The following is a 19,060-nucleotide window of genomic DNA, read 5'->3' on the forward strand; positions in this document are numbered from 1 at the left end:
GGGGCTCCCTGTTCCCCGAGGTCTTCCGTCACCCTCCACGGGGCTCCCCACACCCCGGGGTCTTCTGTCACCCTCCACAGGGTCTTCCGTCACTCTCCATGGGGCTCCCCACGTCCTAGGCCTCTCGTCACCCTCCACGGGGCCTCCCGCGCCCCTTTCCCTACAGGCCCTGCCACACCCCTGGGGTCCTCTCAACACCACAGGTGGTCCCCCTACACCCAAACCCCTTCACTCGTGGGCACTGCCAGAGCCCTCCCAACCCTCCCCAGCACCCCGGGGTGGGGACTCCTCCACAAGGGCCCCTCCCTTGTGAGCCCTCCCTGCGCCCCTTAGAGGACCCTCCCCTCGCTCTCCAAGGGGCTTCCCTGGGTGCTCAGCCTGTGGGGGCCCCTGGCCTAGAGGCCCACCCACACCTCCCTTCCAGGCCCAGCCTTTGCCACCCGGCATGAGGTCGTCAGCGTCCCTGCCCCCATGCTCACCCCTGGCTGTGGTGGCCTCCCGGAACTGTGACCTGGTGAGAGGGCCACCCTCCCAGGTGCCCCTGAGGCTGGAGCGCATTAGGCCTGCTGGCCCCAGCCCAGACCTGGCAGGTGGAGCGCTGGGAGGGCTGTGTCCCGTCTGCACTGAGGCACCTGCCACACGTAAGTCTGGGTGTGTTTTGTGCTTATTAAGGTCTAAGGAGACTGGAGAGTCCAGCAGCCCAGATACCCCGTCAGGAAGAGGAGGGGATGTGGCGTCCCAGATAGAAAGGGATGGTCCCAGCCGCAGTTGGGAGGCAGGTTTGCTCTCAGTGTTGGGGAGGTGAGGAAGAGGAGGTGTCCTGGGGGGCTCCAGGTTGCTGGTCTGTGCAGCACCTGGGCGACAGTCTGTGGCTGAGGATGCTGGTGTCCAGTTAGAGGGATGTCCTGGGGAGCTCAGGAGGGAGCCCTGGCGCTGCCGGGCAGGGTGTGGGCAGGCGGGGTGGAGCACCGGGAACCACCCCACCATGCTCCACACCAGACTCCAGCGAGGTGGGCAGGAGACCAGCGGGCTGCCAGATGGAAGCTCGGCAGGGACCCAGGAGGGCTGCGGCCACAGCCTCCTGTGCTGCAGACCACACCAAAATTATAGTCCCTCCTGGTGAGCAGGGGACTGGGGGCAGAGGGTGCAAGGAACGGGTCATGTTTGCTTGAGATTGCAGGGGAAGAGGAGAGAGGGCAGCTCACATCCAGGAGGGGCTGATGGCGTACAGGCAGAGTTTCTTCAAGAAGGGCCTCTCTCCCTCTCGCCGGTCCAGTCCTTAACCTGGGGCCTACATCTGTCTCCTCTTCCTGAATGGAGCTATAGCATGAGATCTTCTGCTAGCACCTAACAAACTCACCAAAAAGTTAGAAATGCCGAAAGATGCCCAGGCAGCTGTGAGTATGGCGAGAACATAGAAACTTCACACACCTGTTAATGTCTGCTTCTGCCTCCATCCCTGAAACAAGTCAGGCCTCATGCCCACATCACGAGACGTCATGGCAACACGAGAATTCTCCCCAGCCCCCAGCCTGGAGGGAAGCCTACTGAAGGACTCGTCCCTGGGGAGTGGGAGAGGAGCACTGGAGCGTAGGCGGGCAGGGCTGACCTTCGGGAAGCAGGCACGGAGTCCAGTGTCCCAGGGAGGTGATCCGACGCCTAGCTAGTCCTCACAAGAGTAGGGACATGGCCCTCACAACGCAGAGTGAGTAAGTCACAGAGAAGAATTGAGAAGCATCCATCCATCCAGAGTAAACAGAGCTGCTCACATCAGAACAGGAGTGACTTGTGGAGAAGTCGCGTGCTGACCACACCCGACAACATAAAAACTGGGGTCAGGGAGGGCGTGTGGGCCGCTGAAGAACCCAGAATAGAAGAAAACACAACGGAAGAAGCAGAAGACAACTCCACAGGAGTGCGTTAAGTTCTAGGAACATGCTAGATGATAAAATGGCAGAATGAGGGGAAGATTCCAGAGCCAAGCAAACACACGAAGGATCAAAATCACACCTTCTCCGGAATAAGTCAGAAACAGCAAGGGGCAGGATATCAAATTACTAAGAGAGGAAAGGCTTGAGATAATTTCAGGGCAAGACAAAGGGATTAAAGCAATAATCTATTCATACAACTATTATTTGCTAAATATCCACTTCAAGCCACACACCATTTTAGTAAGGAGACAAAGTCTGCCCTCAGATAGTTTACAATCTAGCAGGGAAGGGAGAGAGAATACATGAATAATATATAAAGTCATGAGTTGTTAAGTGCTTTGCAGACAAAATTGGCCAGGCGTCCTGGTGCATGCCTGCAGTCCCAGCTACTTGGGAGGCTGAGGCGGAAGGATCGCTTGAGCCTGGGAGTTTAAGGTAGCAGTGAGCTATAATGATGCCACTGCGCTCTTTCCTGGGCAACAGAGGGAGACTCTATCTCAAAATAAAAGTTCTCTGTGGACAAAATAACGAGCCTAAGGAGACGGGGGGTGGTAACAGTGAGGGGCCCATTCAGGGGGTCAGAGAGGGTTGCAGGAGGCGGGGTAAGAGGCCAGGAGCCACGTAGGCCGGTGTGGGGCCCGTGGGGACTTTGGCTTTGCCGCTGGAGGGCTCTGAGTGGCCTGAGCTGACCTTTGTCAGAAGGACCCCTGAGGCTGCCGCGAGGGTGAGAGCCGGCAGTGGTGGGCGGCCAGAAGCCCAGCCTCAGGATGGGTGCTGGAAGCAGACGGTCAGGAAAGTATGCAAAGATCTGCTGCAAGAAAGCTTCCCTGGAACCACAGCAGAGCCTGCCTGTTACAGGGCCACACCCCGTCCCCGAGAAGCCCACACAGCAGGATTTAGAGAGATCCATGTTGCCTGTTACTACCGTGTTCCCCCGAAAATAAGACAGGGTCTTATATTTATTTTTCCTCAAGAAGACACCCTAGGGCTATTTTCAGAGGATGTGTTATTTTTCCCTCAAAGCCTCAGCTTGCAGCATGAACAGGATGGCCGGGACCCGACAGGGGGAGCCGACCTTGTGGGTGGGGCTGCCCGCACCTTTCCGGTCACCTCTGGGACAGTAGCTGTCACGATGGGGCGGATGGGAAGGGCTGCTCGTCGTCTTTCCCGCTCCTCGACGACATGCATGGGTTGTGCAGATGCGCGGCACAGCCACGCCCCTCACTAGGGCTTATTTTCAGGGTAGGGCTTCTATTGCGCAAATGCTCAGAAATCCCGAGAGGGCTTGTTTTATGGTTAAGTCTTATTTTCGGGGAAACATGGTAAACCTCAAGGACTAACGTAGCCATTTCTCAGAAAGAGCGTATCGCATAGCAGGACAAGAAGATCCGCCTGGCCTCTGGTTTCTCCAGCAACCTTCCGGGCTTTGAAGGCAGGGTCCTTAGGGAAAGAAAGCACAACCGTGAGAGTCCTTCCCCAGCAGGTTCCCACGCACCTGGAGCAGCCTCAGGAAAACACTTTTAAATATACAAGAACCCAAGAAATAAAATTTACAAAAATTTTTAAAACTGACCGTAAGAACAGCCGAAAAAGATGTAAATCAAAACGAAGACTTTGGTCCAAGTCCTGGCAGCGAGCTCGCCGCACGGCACGGGGCCCACGGGGAGTGCGCAGGTCGGGGGGCGGAAGGTGGCCCCGTCGATCTTCCCGTGGGGACTGACACGAGAAGGTGCGGGCGGGCGTCCGGGCAGGTGCTCCCCCTTCGGAGCCAGAGTCAGTCACCGCTGTCCACGCTGAAGCAGGCTGCTGAGAACAGCTGAAGCCCTCTCTTACGTTTTGTGATCTCTAAAAATAGTCGTAGGACAACCTTAAATTTGGGGTGAAGCAGCACTCATCTGATTTCAGCAATAATTTTTTTTCTCAAATGTTTTAAAATGTATAAGGAGTAGCTCCACACTTATTTCTATGTTTCCATATGTCCTTTCGTCTCTGCATACCCATTTGGAAATATCTGGAATAACTTACACCGAATGTTAGCAGCTGTTAGTTCAGTGATCGGATTGTGGGCGAGTCTTTAAAAACTGCAACCTTTGTTGTATTGCAAGTATTTCTGCAAAGCCAGTGAAGTCATTTTTTTTAAACGGGGGCCGTGCTGGGCACTGTCGGTGGCACTCGGGAAGGTCACGCACTCCGTCTCCCAGGCGCCCGGCCAGTCCTCCGTGGCCGAGCTCCCCCCGCCGAGGTCTCTGAGCCCCTGGCCCCTTCCTGCTTGAGGTGTCGGAGCTGGCCAGGGTCACCAGCTGGGGGCTGTCCCCTCTTGCCCCACCGCCCCTGTCCATAGGAGCACTTGAGCCACTCCCCCTTGCAGGACACCCCCGAGGCCTGGGGAGGGGCTCACCCGTGGGGGAGGCGGGGTGAAGGCGGGGTTCAGGTGTGGGGTGGCCGCGCTGCAGTGTCCTCTGGCAGTGGAGGCCGGGTTGCGTCCTGCCCCACTGGGCTATGGGGCTCTGGATGGGTCCCCCCACTGCTCCCGGCCAACACCCAAGCCTGCTTCCCCAGCCTCTCCTCGACTTCACGTGCCTCTGCGACCCCCTATCCTTTCTGGGTATCCCAGGACAAGCCCACCTGCCCGCTGTGCAGACCCCCCCCCACTTGGGGGTTTTGCAGCTGGGGCCCCGCTGACGTCAGGGCCGGGTCCTTCCAGGTTGGGGGTGCTGCCCTGCGCACTGTGGGTCTCGTGCAGCACCCCAGCCTCTACCGCCCAGGTGACAGCAGTGCCCAGGGGAAGGCAGGATGCTCTCTCCCCAGGGATGGCCTCATCTGAACCCCCCAAACCCGTGCACAGGCTAGGTTACGTGGTGGCAGGTAGGTAAAGCAGCAGACTCATTGACCTTAAAACAGGGAGAGTGTCCTGCATTACCTGGGTGGGCCCAGTGTAATCACAGGGGTCCTTAACTGTGGAAGAGGGAGGCAGAGGAGGAGGCGGGGGTTCAGAGGCAGGGCCCGACGGGTGCCGGCCACGCGCAGGCAAAGCTGGAGGACGGCTGCTGGCCGCTGGGAAGAGGGGTTCTGCCCTGGAGCCTCCAGAAGGAGCACAGCTGCGCAGCCGCAGCCCGGAGAGACCCTCACTCTTACCTCTGCCTCCTGCTGTCTGCTGCGAGGCCGTTCCTGAGCCTAAGTTCCGGGGAGACAGTTTCTCCAGGGCAGGGGGCGCTCAGGTGGTGCTGCGGGTGTTGTTCCCAACCAGCAAGTGGACTGGGGCTGGGGACTGCAGCTTTGAAGTCGGGCAGCAGCTGAGAGCTGCAGAGCTCTGGACACCCCTGGCAGCTGTTCACACTTCAGCCCCCACCCTGCACCGGGAGGGCCTGGGGGAGGGAAGACTCACCTGCAGCTTCCTGCCAGCACGGAGCCAGGCCCAGGGCACCCCACCCCCCACCCGATCCCCAGCGGCCTCTGAGGAGGAGGGCAGGGTCCTGAGGGCCCCCAGGGCTGCCCTCCACCACCCTCTGAATCCTGAGAGGTGCAGAGGGTCCCTGGGGTGGACAAGACTAAGTCCAGGGGACTCCAGAGAGGATCGGGGCAGGGGCACCTAGCTGCGTGATCTTGAAGGCTTCCTGGAGGAAGGGACTCCACTGAGTCTTACAGAAAGGAGGGGGAGGGAGGCAGGAGCAGCGGAGCCACGTGTGCAGGGGCGGCAGGTGGCCGGCAGCGTGGTCGGGTCTGGTGGTCAGGTCTGCGCCAGCCGCAAGGTCTGGGAGGGAGCCGTGCTGCCAGCGTGCTGGCCGTGTGGAGTCCACGTGGCCGTGGGGCCTGGTTCCTGCGCCCACCCAGGGCTTGGGGAGATCGCTCCATCGTGCCACCTCCACAGAAGCCCAGTCAGGACCTAACAGCTGCCGAGTCCAGGCACCTCGCCCACCCTCACCCCACCGCAGTCCTGCCTGGCCCCACCCTCACCCCCTCCCAGCCCCCTCCAACTTGGCCTGCCCAGAACGCAGCCCTGCCTGGTCGCCCCCTGCTCAGAACCGTCCTGCAGGCTTGAGACAAACGCAGTCACCACGGAGGTCTGGGGCCTGGGGGCCGCTGCCCCGGCCAGCTCCCCACCGCTGCCCCAGGCCCTCTGCCCACTGCCACCTGCGCCCCATCACCACCGAGTCTCCAGAGTGCCTCCCTCTGTGCCTGGCACCTCTCTGGACCCGTCACTCCAGCCACCCCCACCGCTGCACCCCACTGGCTCACACATGCCCATCAGGGCCTCAGAGGCAGGACCCAGTGGGACCCCTCAGTGCCCAAGACATGGAAACACCAGATGCCCTGGGGACCTCTGGCCTCAGCCCACAGCTTGGCCTCTAGCAGGCAGGTGCCCCGTCCTCAGCCAAGTCCTGAGCCAGCCCCTGCTTGGACACCAGTGCACCCAGTCAGGCCCCGGCGGCTGCAGCCCAGAGGGCAGGCCCGCCAGGCCCCTCCAGCCTCCTCCTCAGGCCAGCCTGGGGCAGGGCAGCCCCTACGCCCCCTGGTCAGGCCTGCAAGGCCTCAGAAGGGGGCAGCTGGCCTGAGAGGGGTCCTGGGCCTGTTTTCTCACTGGTGGGTGGGCCATGAACCCCTGGCAGGGCACGCAGAGGCCGTGCACCCCCATCCCTCCGGCGGACCCCCAAGGAAAGGCGCTGGAGGACAGTCACTGGGTTGAGCCGGTTCTTAGGAGGGAGGCAACCTCGAAGTCGCCTTGCGCCAGAAACCTGCGCTGCGGGTCTGGAAGGCGCGGAAGGCTCTGACGGACTCGGGGGAGTTCGGCGGCTGGGAGAAGAGCACGTCCTTGTCCACGTCCTCAGACACCAGCTGGGCCACCATCTGCATGATGTCCTGCAGACGACCGCAGGGTCAGGGAGCCCCAGGCAGGGGGGGGGGGACGGTCCCAGGGGCTGAAGAGGCCCTGCGCCCGCGCCGCGCTCACCCAGCCTGGGGAGGAGGACCTGGAGCCCGGCCTCTCCCGGTCGCCCAGCATGGCCAGCTGCCGGCGCTCGTCTATGCTGACGCTCCAGTGGCGGCCGGGGCGCCCGCACTCCGGCAGCTCGCACACCTGCGGGGACAGGGCGGCGGGTCGCGCGCGGCCACCGGGCCTTCGCCCTGCGCGCCGCCTCCCAGCATCCGCCGCCCCTCTGCGCTCGGCTGGCAGGCGTGGGGCGCCGCCTCCCTGGCCCCCTCCGCAAGCTCCCAGCGGGGTCGCTGCCCGTGTGGCCTCTGCACCTTTGCGCAGTGGCTCTGCACCTGGACCGCGCCCGTCCGCACGTGCCCGCGCAGACCTTACAGCGGGTGCCCTGGCGTGGGGCGCGCTGGGGGAGGGGACAGACGGGACGCTGAAAGGCGGGACTCAGGGGCCAGATCTGCACCTCCCTCCTCCCCAAGCCCCCTCTAAAATGATCCTAAACAGGTTTAGGGAAAAAATAATGCTCTTTAATCCGTTAGGATAAAAAGCCAGGCTCCAGTGCAGGAGGGCCACTAGCTGGGTACAGGTGAATGGGAGGAAGGGGCCCAGGAATGCCCAGACCAGGTGGAGCCAGGATGACCTGCCCCAGGTGGAACTTCTCAGATGGGCTGTCTGTGAACATCCCTCCAGACTCTGCTAGGCCAGAAGCCCTGGGTACTGCTACCTCCCACCCCAGCGGCAAGGGGCTATCATGCTAAAAATAGGGGACTGATAGAAACTCAAAGTTCAGTCCCCTTCCCAAAACAACTACGAATGGAATTATCGTGCGATCCCGCAATCCCACTTCTGGGTACAGACCCAATAGAACCGAAAGCACCTAACCAAAGTATCACTCAAGTGCAGAGGCAGAATAAAGGCATTGTCACACCTTCAGAGTCTTGAAAAATCCTGAAGATTTTAACTTCCTGTGAACCCTTTCAGAGGAAGCTGCTGGATGAATCCCGCCAAAACAGGGCAGTAAACCGAGAAACAGAACCACCAGGGCCCAGGAAACGGGATCCTGCATGCAGAGGGCCGGCAGGAGGCCAGGCAGGGTGGGCCCCTCGGTGGCCGGGTGAACAGCAGGGGGCTCCAGGCTCCGGGGGGGCCACTGCCACGGGACAGGCAGAGCTCCTAGGTGACCGGACTGTTTAGGCCTGTGAGAGGAGTGTCACAGATTTATTGGAAAGTTTGGGAAAGAAGTGATAATCACAGAAAACGGAAAGGAGGGCCGGGTGCCGTGGCTCACGCCTGTTATCCCAGCACTTTGGGAGGCCAAGGCGGGCGACCACTTGAGGTCAGGAGTTCAAGACCAGCGTGGGCAACATAGCAAGACCCTGTCTCCACAGGAAATACAAAAATCAGCCAGGCGTGGTGGTGGCACGTGCCCATAGTCCCAGCTACTTGGGAGGCTGAGGCAAGAGGATCACTTGAGCCCAGGAGTTGGAGGCTGCAGTGAGCTGTGATCACACCACTGCTCCCCAGCCTGGGCAGCACAGCAAGACCCTTTCTCAAAAAAGAAAAGAGAAGAGAGAAAATGAGGCGGCAAAGGGAGACAATGATGACATCCAGGGAACACAAAAAGCCGCAAAGCAAGGACACGTGGTGACAGCGTGCTCCACGTCTCTGTGTGGGACACCGTCACGACAAGGCCAGTGCTGGGAGTGGAGTTGATGAAAAGGCGGCAGCGCTCTGCGTGGGCACCGGGAAGGGAAGCGTGTGGTGGAGGTAAGAGCGCCAAGCCCGCGGTGTCTGTGGCGCGGGACTCGTGTGAACCTGAGAATTCAAGAGGGACGGCATGAGCGCAATGCCTCTTTCGGCTAAACGGCGGCGGGCGCAGCGGGAGCCGGGCAAGGGGGGCTCCGGGGAAGTTGCTGTCCGACACGTGCACACACGTGTTAGTAAGAGCAACACAGATCTCAAGAAACAGAGATTCGAGTGATTAATGAGAGGGCCCTAACAGACACAGGAGAGCTGGCACAGAGCCCGGACCCACGGACAGCCCACGCTCTCACCCAACGGTGGACCATGCACACAAACGGGCCACGCGTTGGGCCACAAACAAAACACGTCCCCGACACACAGCCGGTGCCCGGACACGTGGTTCTGCGACTGCGAAGCGATGCCAGTAAAAATTAATAACAAACGGACAACAAACACGCCTACTGACACGACGTTCCACAGCACCCTTCTGATTAAGTCCAGAAGGAGTGAGAAGGAAAATCAAGACTGAAATGGCAGTTTATTTAGAAACGGGCGGCTGTGAGGTCCCGAGCCCCAGCTGCAGCCAGTCTACAGCTTCAAGCACGTCCCTGCAGCAAAGCCCAAACCAATGACCAGGCAAATCACTGCAGAAGCCAGAAAAAGAATAAAGCAAATTCACTGAAGGCTTAAAGATAGAATTAGGAAAGATTAATGAATGAATCAAAATGGAAAAAAAACTGAATAATGATCACAAACGAGTTCTCTGAAAAACCAATAAAACAGACTTAGCCCTTCCCTTCCATCCTTCCCAGCTCCACGCAGATCCATCCGTGTCGTTTTTGCCAACTTTTTCACCTTTACCATTCATACATTCAGTGTCTTTTCTTTAGGACCTGCAAGTCCATACACTTCATCCCCTTTTCTATTGAGTTTCCAAAATAGTTTTCTCTTTGCTTTTCCTTGAATGTTATACCCAGCAAAAATTTTCTCTTTGCTTTTAAGCATCTCTTCCTAGATTGTGGCTGCTAAATATTTGAATGTTACAATATTACAAGTGTTTTTCTTCTAGACTTGCTTAACATTTGCTTAACATTTTTGTGTCTTTGCACCAAACTTATAAAAATGCTGCCGTCAGATTTGTCAGGCTTGTCCTTCAAGGGTTTTGTGTTTGGCATAAAAAGAAAGGTGTTTCTCACTCCCAGATTCTAAATGTTGCTGTTATACATTCTCCCAGTGCTTACGGGGTTTGGGTTTAACACTTACTGCGTGAGACCTTGTGCGTTTGTGAGATGCGGGCCGCACTCTACACCTTGTGAATGGACAGCCGTCACCCCAACACCATTATTGACAGGTCCGTCCCCCACTGCTTTGAAATGCCATGCTCAGCATAGACTAAACCCCAAGATTTGTGTATGGGTCGGTTTCTGGACTATTTGTCTTCAAAACACATCATGGATGTGTTTGCTACCTTCTGTCTCAACACCACACAATTTTAATTGCCAGAGCCTAGAGCAGAGCTTTTCAAAAAGTGTTGCATAGCTCCTTTTCCAAGAAAAATTTTAAAATTTTTTTTTTTTTTTTGAGACAGAGTCTCGCTTTGTTGCCCAGGCTATAGTGAGTGCCATGGTGTCAGCCTAGCTCACAGCAACCTCAAACTCCTGGGCTCAAGCAATCCTTCTGCCTCAGCCTCCCGAGTAGCTGGGACTACAGGCATGTGCCACCATGCCCGGCTAATTTATATATATATATATATATATTAGTTGGTCAATTAATTTCTTTCTATTTATAGTAGAGACAGGGTCTCGCTCTTGCTCAGGCTGGTTTCGAACTCCTGACCTCGAGCAATCCGCCCGCCTCGGCCTCCCAGAGTGCTAGGATTACAGGCGTGTAAAATATTTTTTTCAAATTATATTTTTTATGAAAATATGAGCGATATAGTGTTTACATTTGCATGTGTTTGAACTCTAAACCAAGCCACATGGCATGGATAATTCTGTCACTTGCCTATTTCACTCAGGGACAGGCCTGCATGCAGCAGGCGGCCACAGGGTCCAACTCCACAATCCAAGGCCAGCTTGCTGAGTTTGACAGCAAAACACGACGTGAACTGATGCAAGGCTTCTCAGCATCCAGCTCCGCCCCCCAGGCTGGAATATTCCCAAGTTCCATTCTGTACACGTTCACGCGCACATGCTGGCCGGACGGGTCGTTTTCAGCCCTCTGACATGTCTTTTAACGAGCACGCTCGGTCCATTCCCATGTACTGAATTAAATGACATACTGGCGATTCTATCTGCTGCCTTCCCCCGTGCCGTTCGTCTCGCCGGCCTTACGTTTCCTTCTCTGTCCTCTCCTGCTTCCTTCTGGACCAATCGCGTGGTGTCTCTAACCACTCTCCCTGCCACTGTTCAAGTGTGGTTCTCTTTCTGTCCTTTTGGTGCAATCGCAACGTCATGCAAACCCACCATGGTCTAGGGTCGACAAACATCTCCATCCTCTTCTCAAAGAACACGAAGAAGTTAGACCTCTTTAGGTCCACTCACAGGCACCTTCTGTCCCTGCTTCTCCGCAGGTGAGAGGCGTCCAGTGACTGCTTGTACCAATCCACGTCAGTCCCAGTTCCTTTCTTTGCACCCTTCACTGCATATCCATTTCAGACACCTTCTGAGATCACTTTTGTGTTGTCTGAGGTCTGTTCTTCAAAATTGAGGTGACAGTCTGCTGGGGGAAATTCTCTTTTGTTAGTTATCATTTGCTTAATGTGTTTTTTTAACCCTCTTCGTAAAAGATATTTTTGCTGGGTATAACATTCAAGGTTGACCATCATTCTCCTCTAAGAGCTTCCACGGCCATTCATGAGAAGGCACTTGCCAGTCTCACTCTTGTTCCTTTGACGGTTCTTGTCCTTCCTCTCTCACTGCTTCTGAGATCTGTGTCCCTGGCATTCTGCAATTTCACTATGATGGGTCTAGGTGTATAATCCTCTTACCTATCCTACTTAGGAGGTGTTGGGCCCTCAAGATTACAGTCTAAATTACTGCCCATGATAGCCTGCCTCCAAGATGGCATCCAGCGAGTGACTCCCACCTCCTGGTGTTCCTGGCCTTGGGCTGTCCCTCCCACATTAAATAGGGATAACCACTGTGGCCAGAAGAACACTGCGGAAACGATGGAGTGTGACTTCCAAGGCTGAGTCATGGAAGCCATTGCACCTTCCACCCCACTCTCTCCGCTCGCTCACCTGGGGGATGCCAGCCCCGTGCTGTGGGGGTACTCCAGCTTGCCCTGGTGAGGAGCTGACACTTCCTGCCAGCATCTAGCACTGACCTGCCGGCCATACGAGTGAGCCACCATGGAAGCAGAGTCTCCATCCTTACTTGAGCTTTCAGATGACTGTCACTCTGACATCATGATTATAACCTCCTGAGACACCCCAAGCCAAAGCCAACCAGCTACCAAATTCCTGACCTATGAAAACTGAGATAAAAATACTTATTATCCTTTTAAGCTGCTAAGCTTTGGGGAAAATTGTTATGCAGCAATGGATAACTAATACATTTCCAGAGCACTACATTTAGAATAAAATTTTCAAGATTTATGAAAAGTTCATTCTTTAAAAAATAGGACTGCCCTGAATTGTATGTGGGAAACCTGGCAGGTTTAAAATATGTTACATCTGCCCAACCAATAATATGGTACATGTTTCCAAGAGGTGTTATATATGTTATTCAGTAACATTTTTATAGTGTTCTTCATATAGGTATTGTACAAGATCAGACTTATTTCTAAGGACGTCATACTTTCTGTTGCTAAAGTGAATGGGATCATTTTTTCCATTCCATTCTCTCATTATGTTTAGTGTATCAAAAACTATTAAATTTTTAATGGTAACTACATCCAAACTCCCTCTTTTGTTTGTATTTTTTTAATTGGCTTAAGTAGATTTTCTAGGTAGACAATACATTGGCTGCAAGTAGCAATCATTTTAACTTTGAGACATTTATGCCACATTTCATTTTCTCGGCTTGCCGCAGGGCTCTAATTTGCAGCATAGTGTTTAATTGTCAAGGGGGTGCTACGCACACCTGTCTGCTTCTTGCATCTGATTGAAACATGCCCAGCGAGTTCACCGTGTGCTCTAGGGAGCTCCTCTTTGTCAGGTTACAGCAATGTCCACCTCTCACCGCCTCATCCAGAATGTAGATTTTCACATTTGTTTTTAAGAAGAGATACTGGAATTTATTAACAACACTTTTCAACATCTGCTGAGATAATCACATGGTTTTTCGCCTTTTGTTGATGAACTTTAGAGATTTCCAAATTCCTTCATCTTTGGTTACGGCTTTCTTTTATTTATACACAACTTCATTTATTCAATGTATCATCTTTGAGCACTTACTAGGTGCCAGGCAGTGTCCCAGGCACTGAGGAGGACAGAGTCGTGAACGACAGAAACATACATACATGTTCCCGTCCTGGCAGGCGCGTGTCGTGCGCATGAGGCCACCATCCGGTTGCGAGTTCAGCCCTGTGGATGCCACTAGATGCGCTTTACTATTTATTCATGATTTTCCAACCTAGGCACACGGTTTTCTTCTTTTCCCTTTTTCTCCTGTCCTCCTCTTCCTCAGCACTGGTGCTAGGGTGACGCCAGTGCCACGCAGGAAGTGGCTCAGGCAGCTGAAGCCCCGTGGGTGGGGTGCTTATCTCCTGCTTGCTTGGGAGTGCCCGCCCGCACTTCCATCTGGGCACCCACATTTTTTTTTAGGGAGGATCTAGGACCACTTTAGAGTTTCTTTTGTTGTTATTGGTTGCTCGAGGTTATTTTAAAAATCAAACTTGGTAATACAAATGCAGACGCTCACTTTTCAGGATCTTTACTTTATCCCCGACATTGTGACATTTCACAGTGAAACGCCCACGCTGCCCTCGCTCTGGGTACCCTGCGGCACTCTCCCCGCAGAACCCGGGTCACTCCTTGTTTGCCCTGCCGTTATGCTCCCCTGACCCCACTGGGGATGTGTCTTCCAGGTTTATCATTTTCTCTCCTGCTTTCCATTTTCCTGGTGATCTCGTTAACTTTATATTCCAACCCTTTACTTAACAGTGCTGCTATGTTTATTTTTTAAGCGCTCTTTTAAAATTTTTCTGGATGTTCCTTTTTACACGGAATCCTTCCCTTGTTTTATGCGTGGAACATCTTTTTCTTTTCTGAGGATTTCACTCTCATGTTCTTGAGGGATTTCTTCCGGGCCCCTCCTGGCCCTCTCACCTCTGGGTCCTTGCTCTGTGGTCATGTAAAACAGGAGAAGCCACGGTGCAGCCGGAAGCCCCGTGGAACGGTGATCCATGGGGATCCAGGTGGGGGCAGTAGGCAGGGCTGCCTCTTGGGGACCTGACCTCCAGCATCTTCAGGTCTTTCCTCTGGGACCAGTCAAGTTCCGTGACAGCTGTCTGTGCGCCTCTTCCTGGGAAGAAGCCAAGTCCAGGGTCCAACGTCACTGTTTTGGCACTTGGATCTCCATCCCTCCAGCATTACCGGCTGAACATCAGATGGCCCTGCCACCCTCACCTACTCTTCTTGTTGTTTAGAGACAGAGTATCACTCTGTCACCCAGGATGGAGCCCAGTAGCACGATCACAGCTCTCTGCAGCCCTGATTCTCTTGATTTTGCTAATGGCGTGTTTTGCCCCAGTGGTTGTTTTCACACGTGGCTAAATGCATCCATCTTTTCTTTTTATGGCTTCTGGATATTGAGGCTTGGTTCAAAAGGCCACTGCTACCCTATGGTTATAAACGAATTTGCCCAGTGTTTCCTCTGGTACTTTTATGGTTTCATTTTTTTACATTTAAACTTTTGACACATTCAAAGTTTGTCCTGGAACTCAGTAAAAGATGAGGCTACATTTTTTTTTTTCTAGATACCTACACAGTTTCCCAGCATGATTCATCGGAAAGTCCATCCTTTCCCCACGGATTTGAGATACCATTTTCATCCTACACCTAATGTCTGCAGGTATTTGGGTCAATCTCTGGAGTTTGTGTTTGGCTGTGCTGTCGTGTCTTATGTGGTGAGGTCCCTGCTGCTGTGGTAACTGAACTGTGGTAGGAACTCACACCTGCTGGGCTGAAGCTATCATGGCTATTCTTGCTTATTTTTCTTATTTTTTATTTATTTATTTTTTTTTTTGAGACAGAGTCTCGCTCTGTTGCTCCAGCTAGAGTGCCATGGCATCAGCCTAGCTCACAGCAACCTCAAACTCCTGGGCTCAAGCAATCCTGCCTTAGCCTCCTGAGTAGCTGGGACTACAGGCGTCCACCACCATGCCCGGCTAATTTTTTCTATATATTTTAGTTGGCCAATTAATTTTCTTGCTATTTTTAGTAGAGACGGGGTCTCACTCTTGCTCAGAGCTGGTCTCAAACTCCTGACCTTGAGTGATCTGCCTGCCTTGGCCTCCCAGAGTGCTAGGATTACAGGCATGAGTCACCGCGCCTGGCCTGATTTTTCCTTGATCTTTGACAAGTTTGCTGAATGGAAAGAGAAGACAAGCTTTTATTCTGATTATACTAAACTGCAAATGCCTTTGGGAGAACCGGCCATGCTGGTGAGTTCTCCTCTCCAAGAACACAGCATCTCTACACATTGTTCAAGTCTCTCTGTAATTTTTAGGGGGTGTTTTAAAGTTTCCCTCAAACAGGTTTTGTGTATTAAGTTTATTCCTGTTGTCAAGTGCAGACTGGCCTTTTCCATTTGTTTATCTTCCAGCCTGTTGTTTAACCGTACAGCCTACTGATTTCTGTGTGGCCACTGGTGCCCACTTCCCGACCCACCTGTGGATAGACCCCAGGCAGTCACCCTGGAGGGACCGAGACAGATAGCTGCACCGTCTCCAGTTGGTGCTGGCGTCTGTCTGGTGCCCCTGGGCTGCTCATTCATGTTTAAAGAGGGTTAGCACGAGGGCAGGCAGGCTCAACGGCTGCTCCAGTGGGCTCCCACTGCAGCTCAGAGCTGGCCTCCTCCTCTCTGTCCCTGTGGTCTCCACCTCATGTTGGCTGAGCTCTTCCCCAGTTTTCCATCCTGTGGTTCCTGCCATATTAAGAGCCTGTGGTCACCTTGGCAGGACTGTCAGGAAGCACAGTGCCCATGGCTGGAGCTCACCCTCCTATTTCAGGCTGGACACTGGGGGCCAGTCTCCTCCTTGGCCTTAGCCCAGGCCATTGCATGCTGGAAGCACGTGGCCTGGCCAACCCAGGCCACTGAACTCTGGAAGCACGTGTCTGGCGCCACATGGCACAGACAAGCTCATCTCTCCTGGGCTCAGGCTGGGAAGGGGGAGGGACAAACGAGTTATGTTAGCCAGGTCAAGGGCTCCCTGGGAGGTGACACCTGAGACGGGACTGTGGGGAGATCTGGAGAAGAGTTTCCCATGCCAAGGGGGTGACAAGGTTAACAAAGAGGACAAGCACCATGTAGGATAAGGCCTGAGACAGGGTAACCCAGTGCCTCCCTTAGGACCACAGCCAGCAGCTGACATCCCCACCACAGGCTGGAGAGCAGAGAGGGAGGCTGCAGAGGAACTCCACACGGGGGACCAATGCCCACGGATGCCAATTCCCTGTCGTCAGACCAGAAATCTGCAAGTCAGCAGACACACATCAATGCCCCCTTCCCACCCTCAGCCACTGGCCCCTCCCCTCTACTGCCCACCAGCCCACTGGGTCCTTCATCCCCGCTCTCCTGCCTCCCAGCTTGTCCTCCACTCCATTACCCGGGTGTAGCCCCCAGACCATCTCTTAGGACTGCAAACATGGCCCAACTGCCCCTGCCTAAACGCCATGGGGTCGCTGCATGCCTGCAGAGCATGGGTCCAAGGCATCCCTATATCCCTGCCCCTTGGCCACGGCCCTGCAGCTCTCCCCTACCCCTGTCCAGAATGGAAGCCCTGTACCCATCCCTCCTCCTGAGCAGCCCTCCCCCTGACAGGTGCCGTGTGTGCAGAGTCTGGATTGGCTATCGTGACATGCAGACATCACAAAAGCTGTGGGGTCTGCTGATTGGGTCTCCACTGGTGTCCCCAGCACTCGACACCCTTGTAGGGGCTTAAAGGCATTTGGGCCTGAAGGACGTGACTGGGAAGGCACAAGGTGGCTGTGGCAGGCAGCTCTGGGAGCCTGCTTTCTTTTCCCACTACCTTTTTATGTAAATCTGTAAAACACACGCAGACAGGCACACACACCTGAGTGTGTGGCTCGACGCCTCCCCACACTGACCTGGCTGCAAGACCAACACCCAAAGCAAAGAAACGCCAACCAGTGCCCAGGAGCCCTTGGGTTCAACTCGTCACAGCCCAAACCCATCTTTGAATCTCCCAAAAGTGGGACCACGCAGGTGGGAGTTGGGCTTCCTTTGCTCGTGGAGTGTCCCCTAGGGCGGCGGCAGCTTTGTCTGTCCCCTCTCATCACTGCTGTGGAGCAAGCTGACTGCTCACCGTCCAGTGACAGGTGGACAGGAAAGGTGCTTCCAGTTTGGGGCTGTCATAAGCAGAGCCCCTATGAGCGCTTTGGTCATGGCTTTCACCAACAAATCCTCCTCCTGACAGCTAACCTACCTGGCTGGGAGGGCACTGTCCCTGCTGTGAGGGTCTGGTTCTCTGTCCCTCCGTGTGCCGCCTTCTATGGTGGGGGCTGTGAGCACTCTGACTGGGCCCAGGGGAGGGTTGAGGCACATGTGCCCTGCACCCACTTCCTGGCCTCAGGTGGCCCCTCTGCATGCCCAGCAGAGGCAGATGGCCCACAGGCCTAAGAGGCAAGAGAGATGCAGGTGCACCTCGGTGCCCATCCAGGGCCATGGGGCAGAGAGGCCACCAGGTCCAGTGTCTGCTTCTCATTAGTCCCTATGCAGCCTTCCCCTGAGGCCCAAGAGACCCCTTCTCTATACCCACCACAACCAGCCCACCTCAATGCCTGCTCCTGGGGTTTCCAGACAGGAGTCTCAAGTAGGGTGAAGAGGGGAGGGTGGCCTTGGCTGGGACTTCCTCTGCTTACCCAGTCCTGGGTCTGCAGTCCCTGCTGAGAGCTGCTCTCGCCACTGGGCTGGCCTGGGGTGGCTGTGAGGCCCAGTGGGGGAAAGGGCTGCCTGTGCTCTCGGGACAGCTGCGACTCTGGTGTCTTTCTCTGGGGAGGCAGCTTCTGGACATCCATCGCTACACCTAGCAGGCAGCCTGTCTGCACCTCTGGGACTCTGGGGGAAGGAGGACAAGGCAGGCGCCCTGGGTAGAGGGCGGAAGGGGGGGCACACAGGCACTGACAGTGAGCCCTGTGGCTGGCCCCTGGGGGCGGTGTGGTTATCCCAGCTCCCGCTGCCGCTCTTTTCCACTGGAGCCGCTCTCTGCCCCTGCCCTCCCCACCAGGCTGTCCACTCGGCCTCCCTCAGGGCTCCCTGGCCGACCAGCCCCTCGGCCCACACCGCGGGTACCTCTCAGAACCCTGTGGGGCTCGGCGCAGCGGTGCGCGGGCGAGCCAGAGGCCGGAGCTCTCCCTGCCTCACTGTTCCCGACCTCACCTCGACGCGGCCGGACCACGCCCCGCGGCCCCGGTGAACCCTTGGGGCCTGCCCTCTGCGGGGTCCGACCTGGGAGGGAGGGGGCACACGGGGTCCCGAAGCGGGGAGGGTCCGCTGTGGGCGCCAGGCCAGACGGGGAGCTTTGGGAGCCACTGCGCTCCAGGGAGACAGGGGGCGGAGTCTCGCCCGCGACTTCCGCTCAGGCAGGCCCCGCCCCGCTGGTTCCGCTTCCGGCTGCGCGGCGCCTGCGCCCTGCGTTCTGCCTCGCGGGCTGGCGCAGTTCCCAGGCATGCGTCGTCCCTGCTGCGCGTCGTCCCGGTGGGGCTCCCGGCCGCCCGCGGGCCGGGCCTGGGGGAAGCGCGCGGCAGGGGCGCGGCCCGGGGAGGGCCCTGGGATTATCGTGTGGCATCAGCCCCTTAAAATGGTCCCGCGGTCACGTGCGTGGCAGACGCGAGTCTGCTCCCCAAGGGCTGTTCCCGTCCATTTTGTTTTCCAGCCAGAGAGAAAACGAGCAGCACGTGCTCCAGAAACCGACGTGCACGGCGAGCTGCGCGGGGCCGCGCGGTCGGTCCCCTGGGAGCAGCCCCACGGCTTGCCGGGCCCTCCCCGCCCTGGTCCGGAGCGGGAGCCGCGTGCCCGGATTCTGCCGGGGGACCAGCGGAGGGGAGGCCGGCAGTGGGCCGGGCTGCGGGGTGGGGTGGCCTGTGTTGCATTGGACAGTGGCCGCCAGGCCATGACTGGGGACCAAGAGTTCCTGCCCCAAGGGGGCTGCCTCCTCTCCGTGGGGCCGGCTGCTCCAGGACTGAGGTCCGAGGATGCACACACATCACACACATGCACCACCCGCAGCCTCATGGCCACACCAGCTGTCAGATGGCTTTGGCTTCCAGTCATCCTTT

At 56.1% G+C, this 19,060-nt stretch overlaps 1 protein-coding gene across 2 annotated transcripts; it reads right to left on the reverse strand.

The window, feature by feature from the left end:
* Positions 1-370: 370 nt before the first annotated feature.
* Positions 371-18,381, reverse strand: TEX22 (testis expressed 22). 2 transcript variants are annotated; one of them, XM_012746489.3, is made up of 4 exons: positions 18,162-18,381; positions 17,645-17,840; positions 6,880-7,005; positions 371-6,788 (listed from the first exon to the last, which is right to left on the reverse strand). In XM_012746489.3, the coding sequence occupies exons 2-4, from the start codon at positions 17,798-17,800 to the stop codon at positions 6,624-6,626; spliced, it is 447 nt and encodes a 148-aa protein (XP_012601943.2). In that variant the 5' UTR covers positions 17,801-17,840; positions 18,162-18,381; the 3' UTR covers positions 371-6,623. The 2 variants fall into 2 exon arrangements, with proteins under 2 accessions (XP_012601943.2, XP_075859764.1); XM_076003649.1 differs by having other exon boundaries at positions 18,075-18,381.
* Positions 18,382-19,060: the final 679 nt, after the last annotated feature.

Source organism: Microcebus murinus, chromosome 6 (assembly GCF_040939455.1).
Source record: "Microcebus murinus isolate Inina chromosome 6, M.murinus_Inina_mat1.0, whole genome shotgun sequence".
NCBI classification, from domain to species: Eukaryota; Metazoa; Chordata; class Mammalia; order Primates; family Cheirogaleidae; genus Microcebus; species Microcebus murinus.

Coding starts and splice junctions, on each gene's coding strand:
- TEX22 (XM_012746489.3), bottom strand. CDS start 17,800: ATGGATGTCCAGAAGCTGCCTCCCCAGAGAAAGACACCAGAGTCGCAG. Junction 7,006..17,644: donor GACTGCAGACCCAGGACTGG/GTAAGCAGAGGA, acceptor CTGTCCCCGCAG/GTGTGCGAGCTGCCGGAGTG. Junction 6,789..6,879: donor GGTCCTCCTCCCCAGGCTGG/GTGAGCGCGGCG, acceptor GGTCGTCTGCAG/GACATCATGCAGATGGTGGC.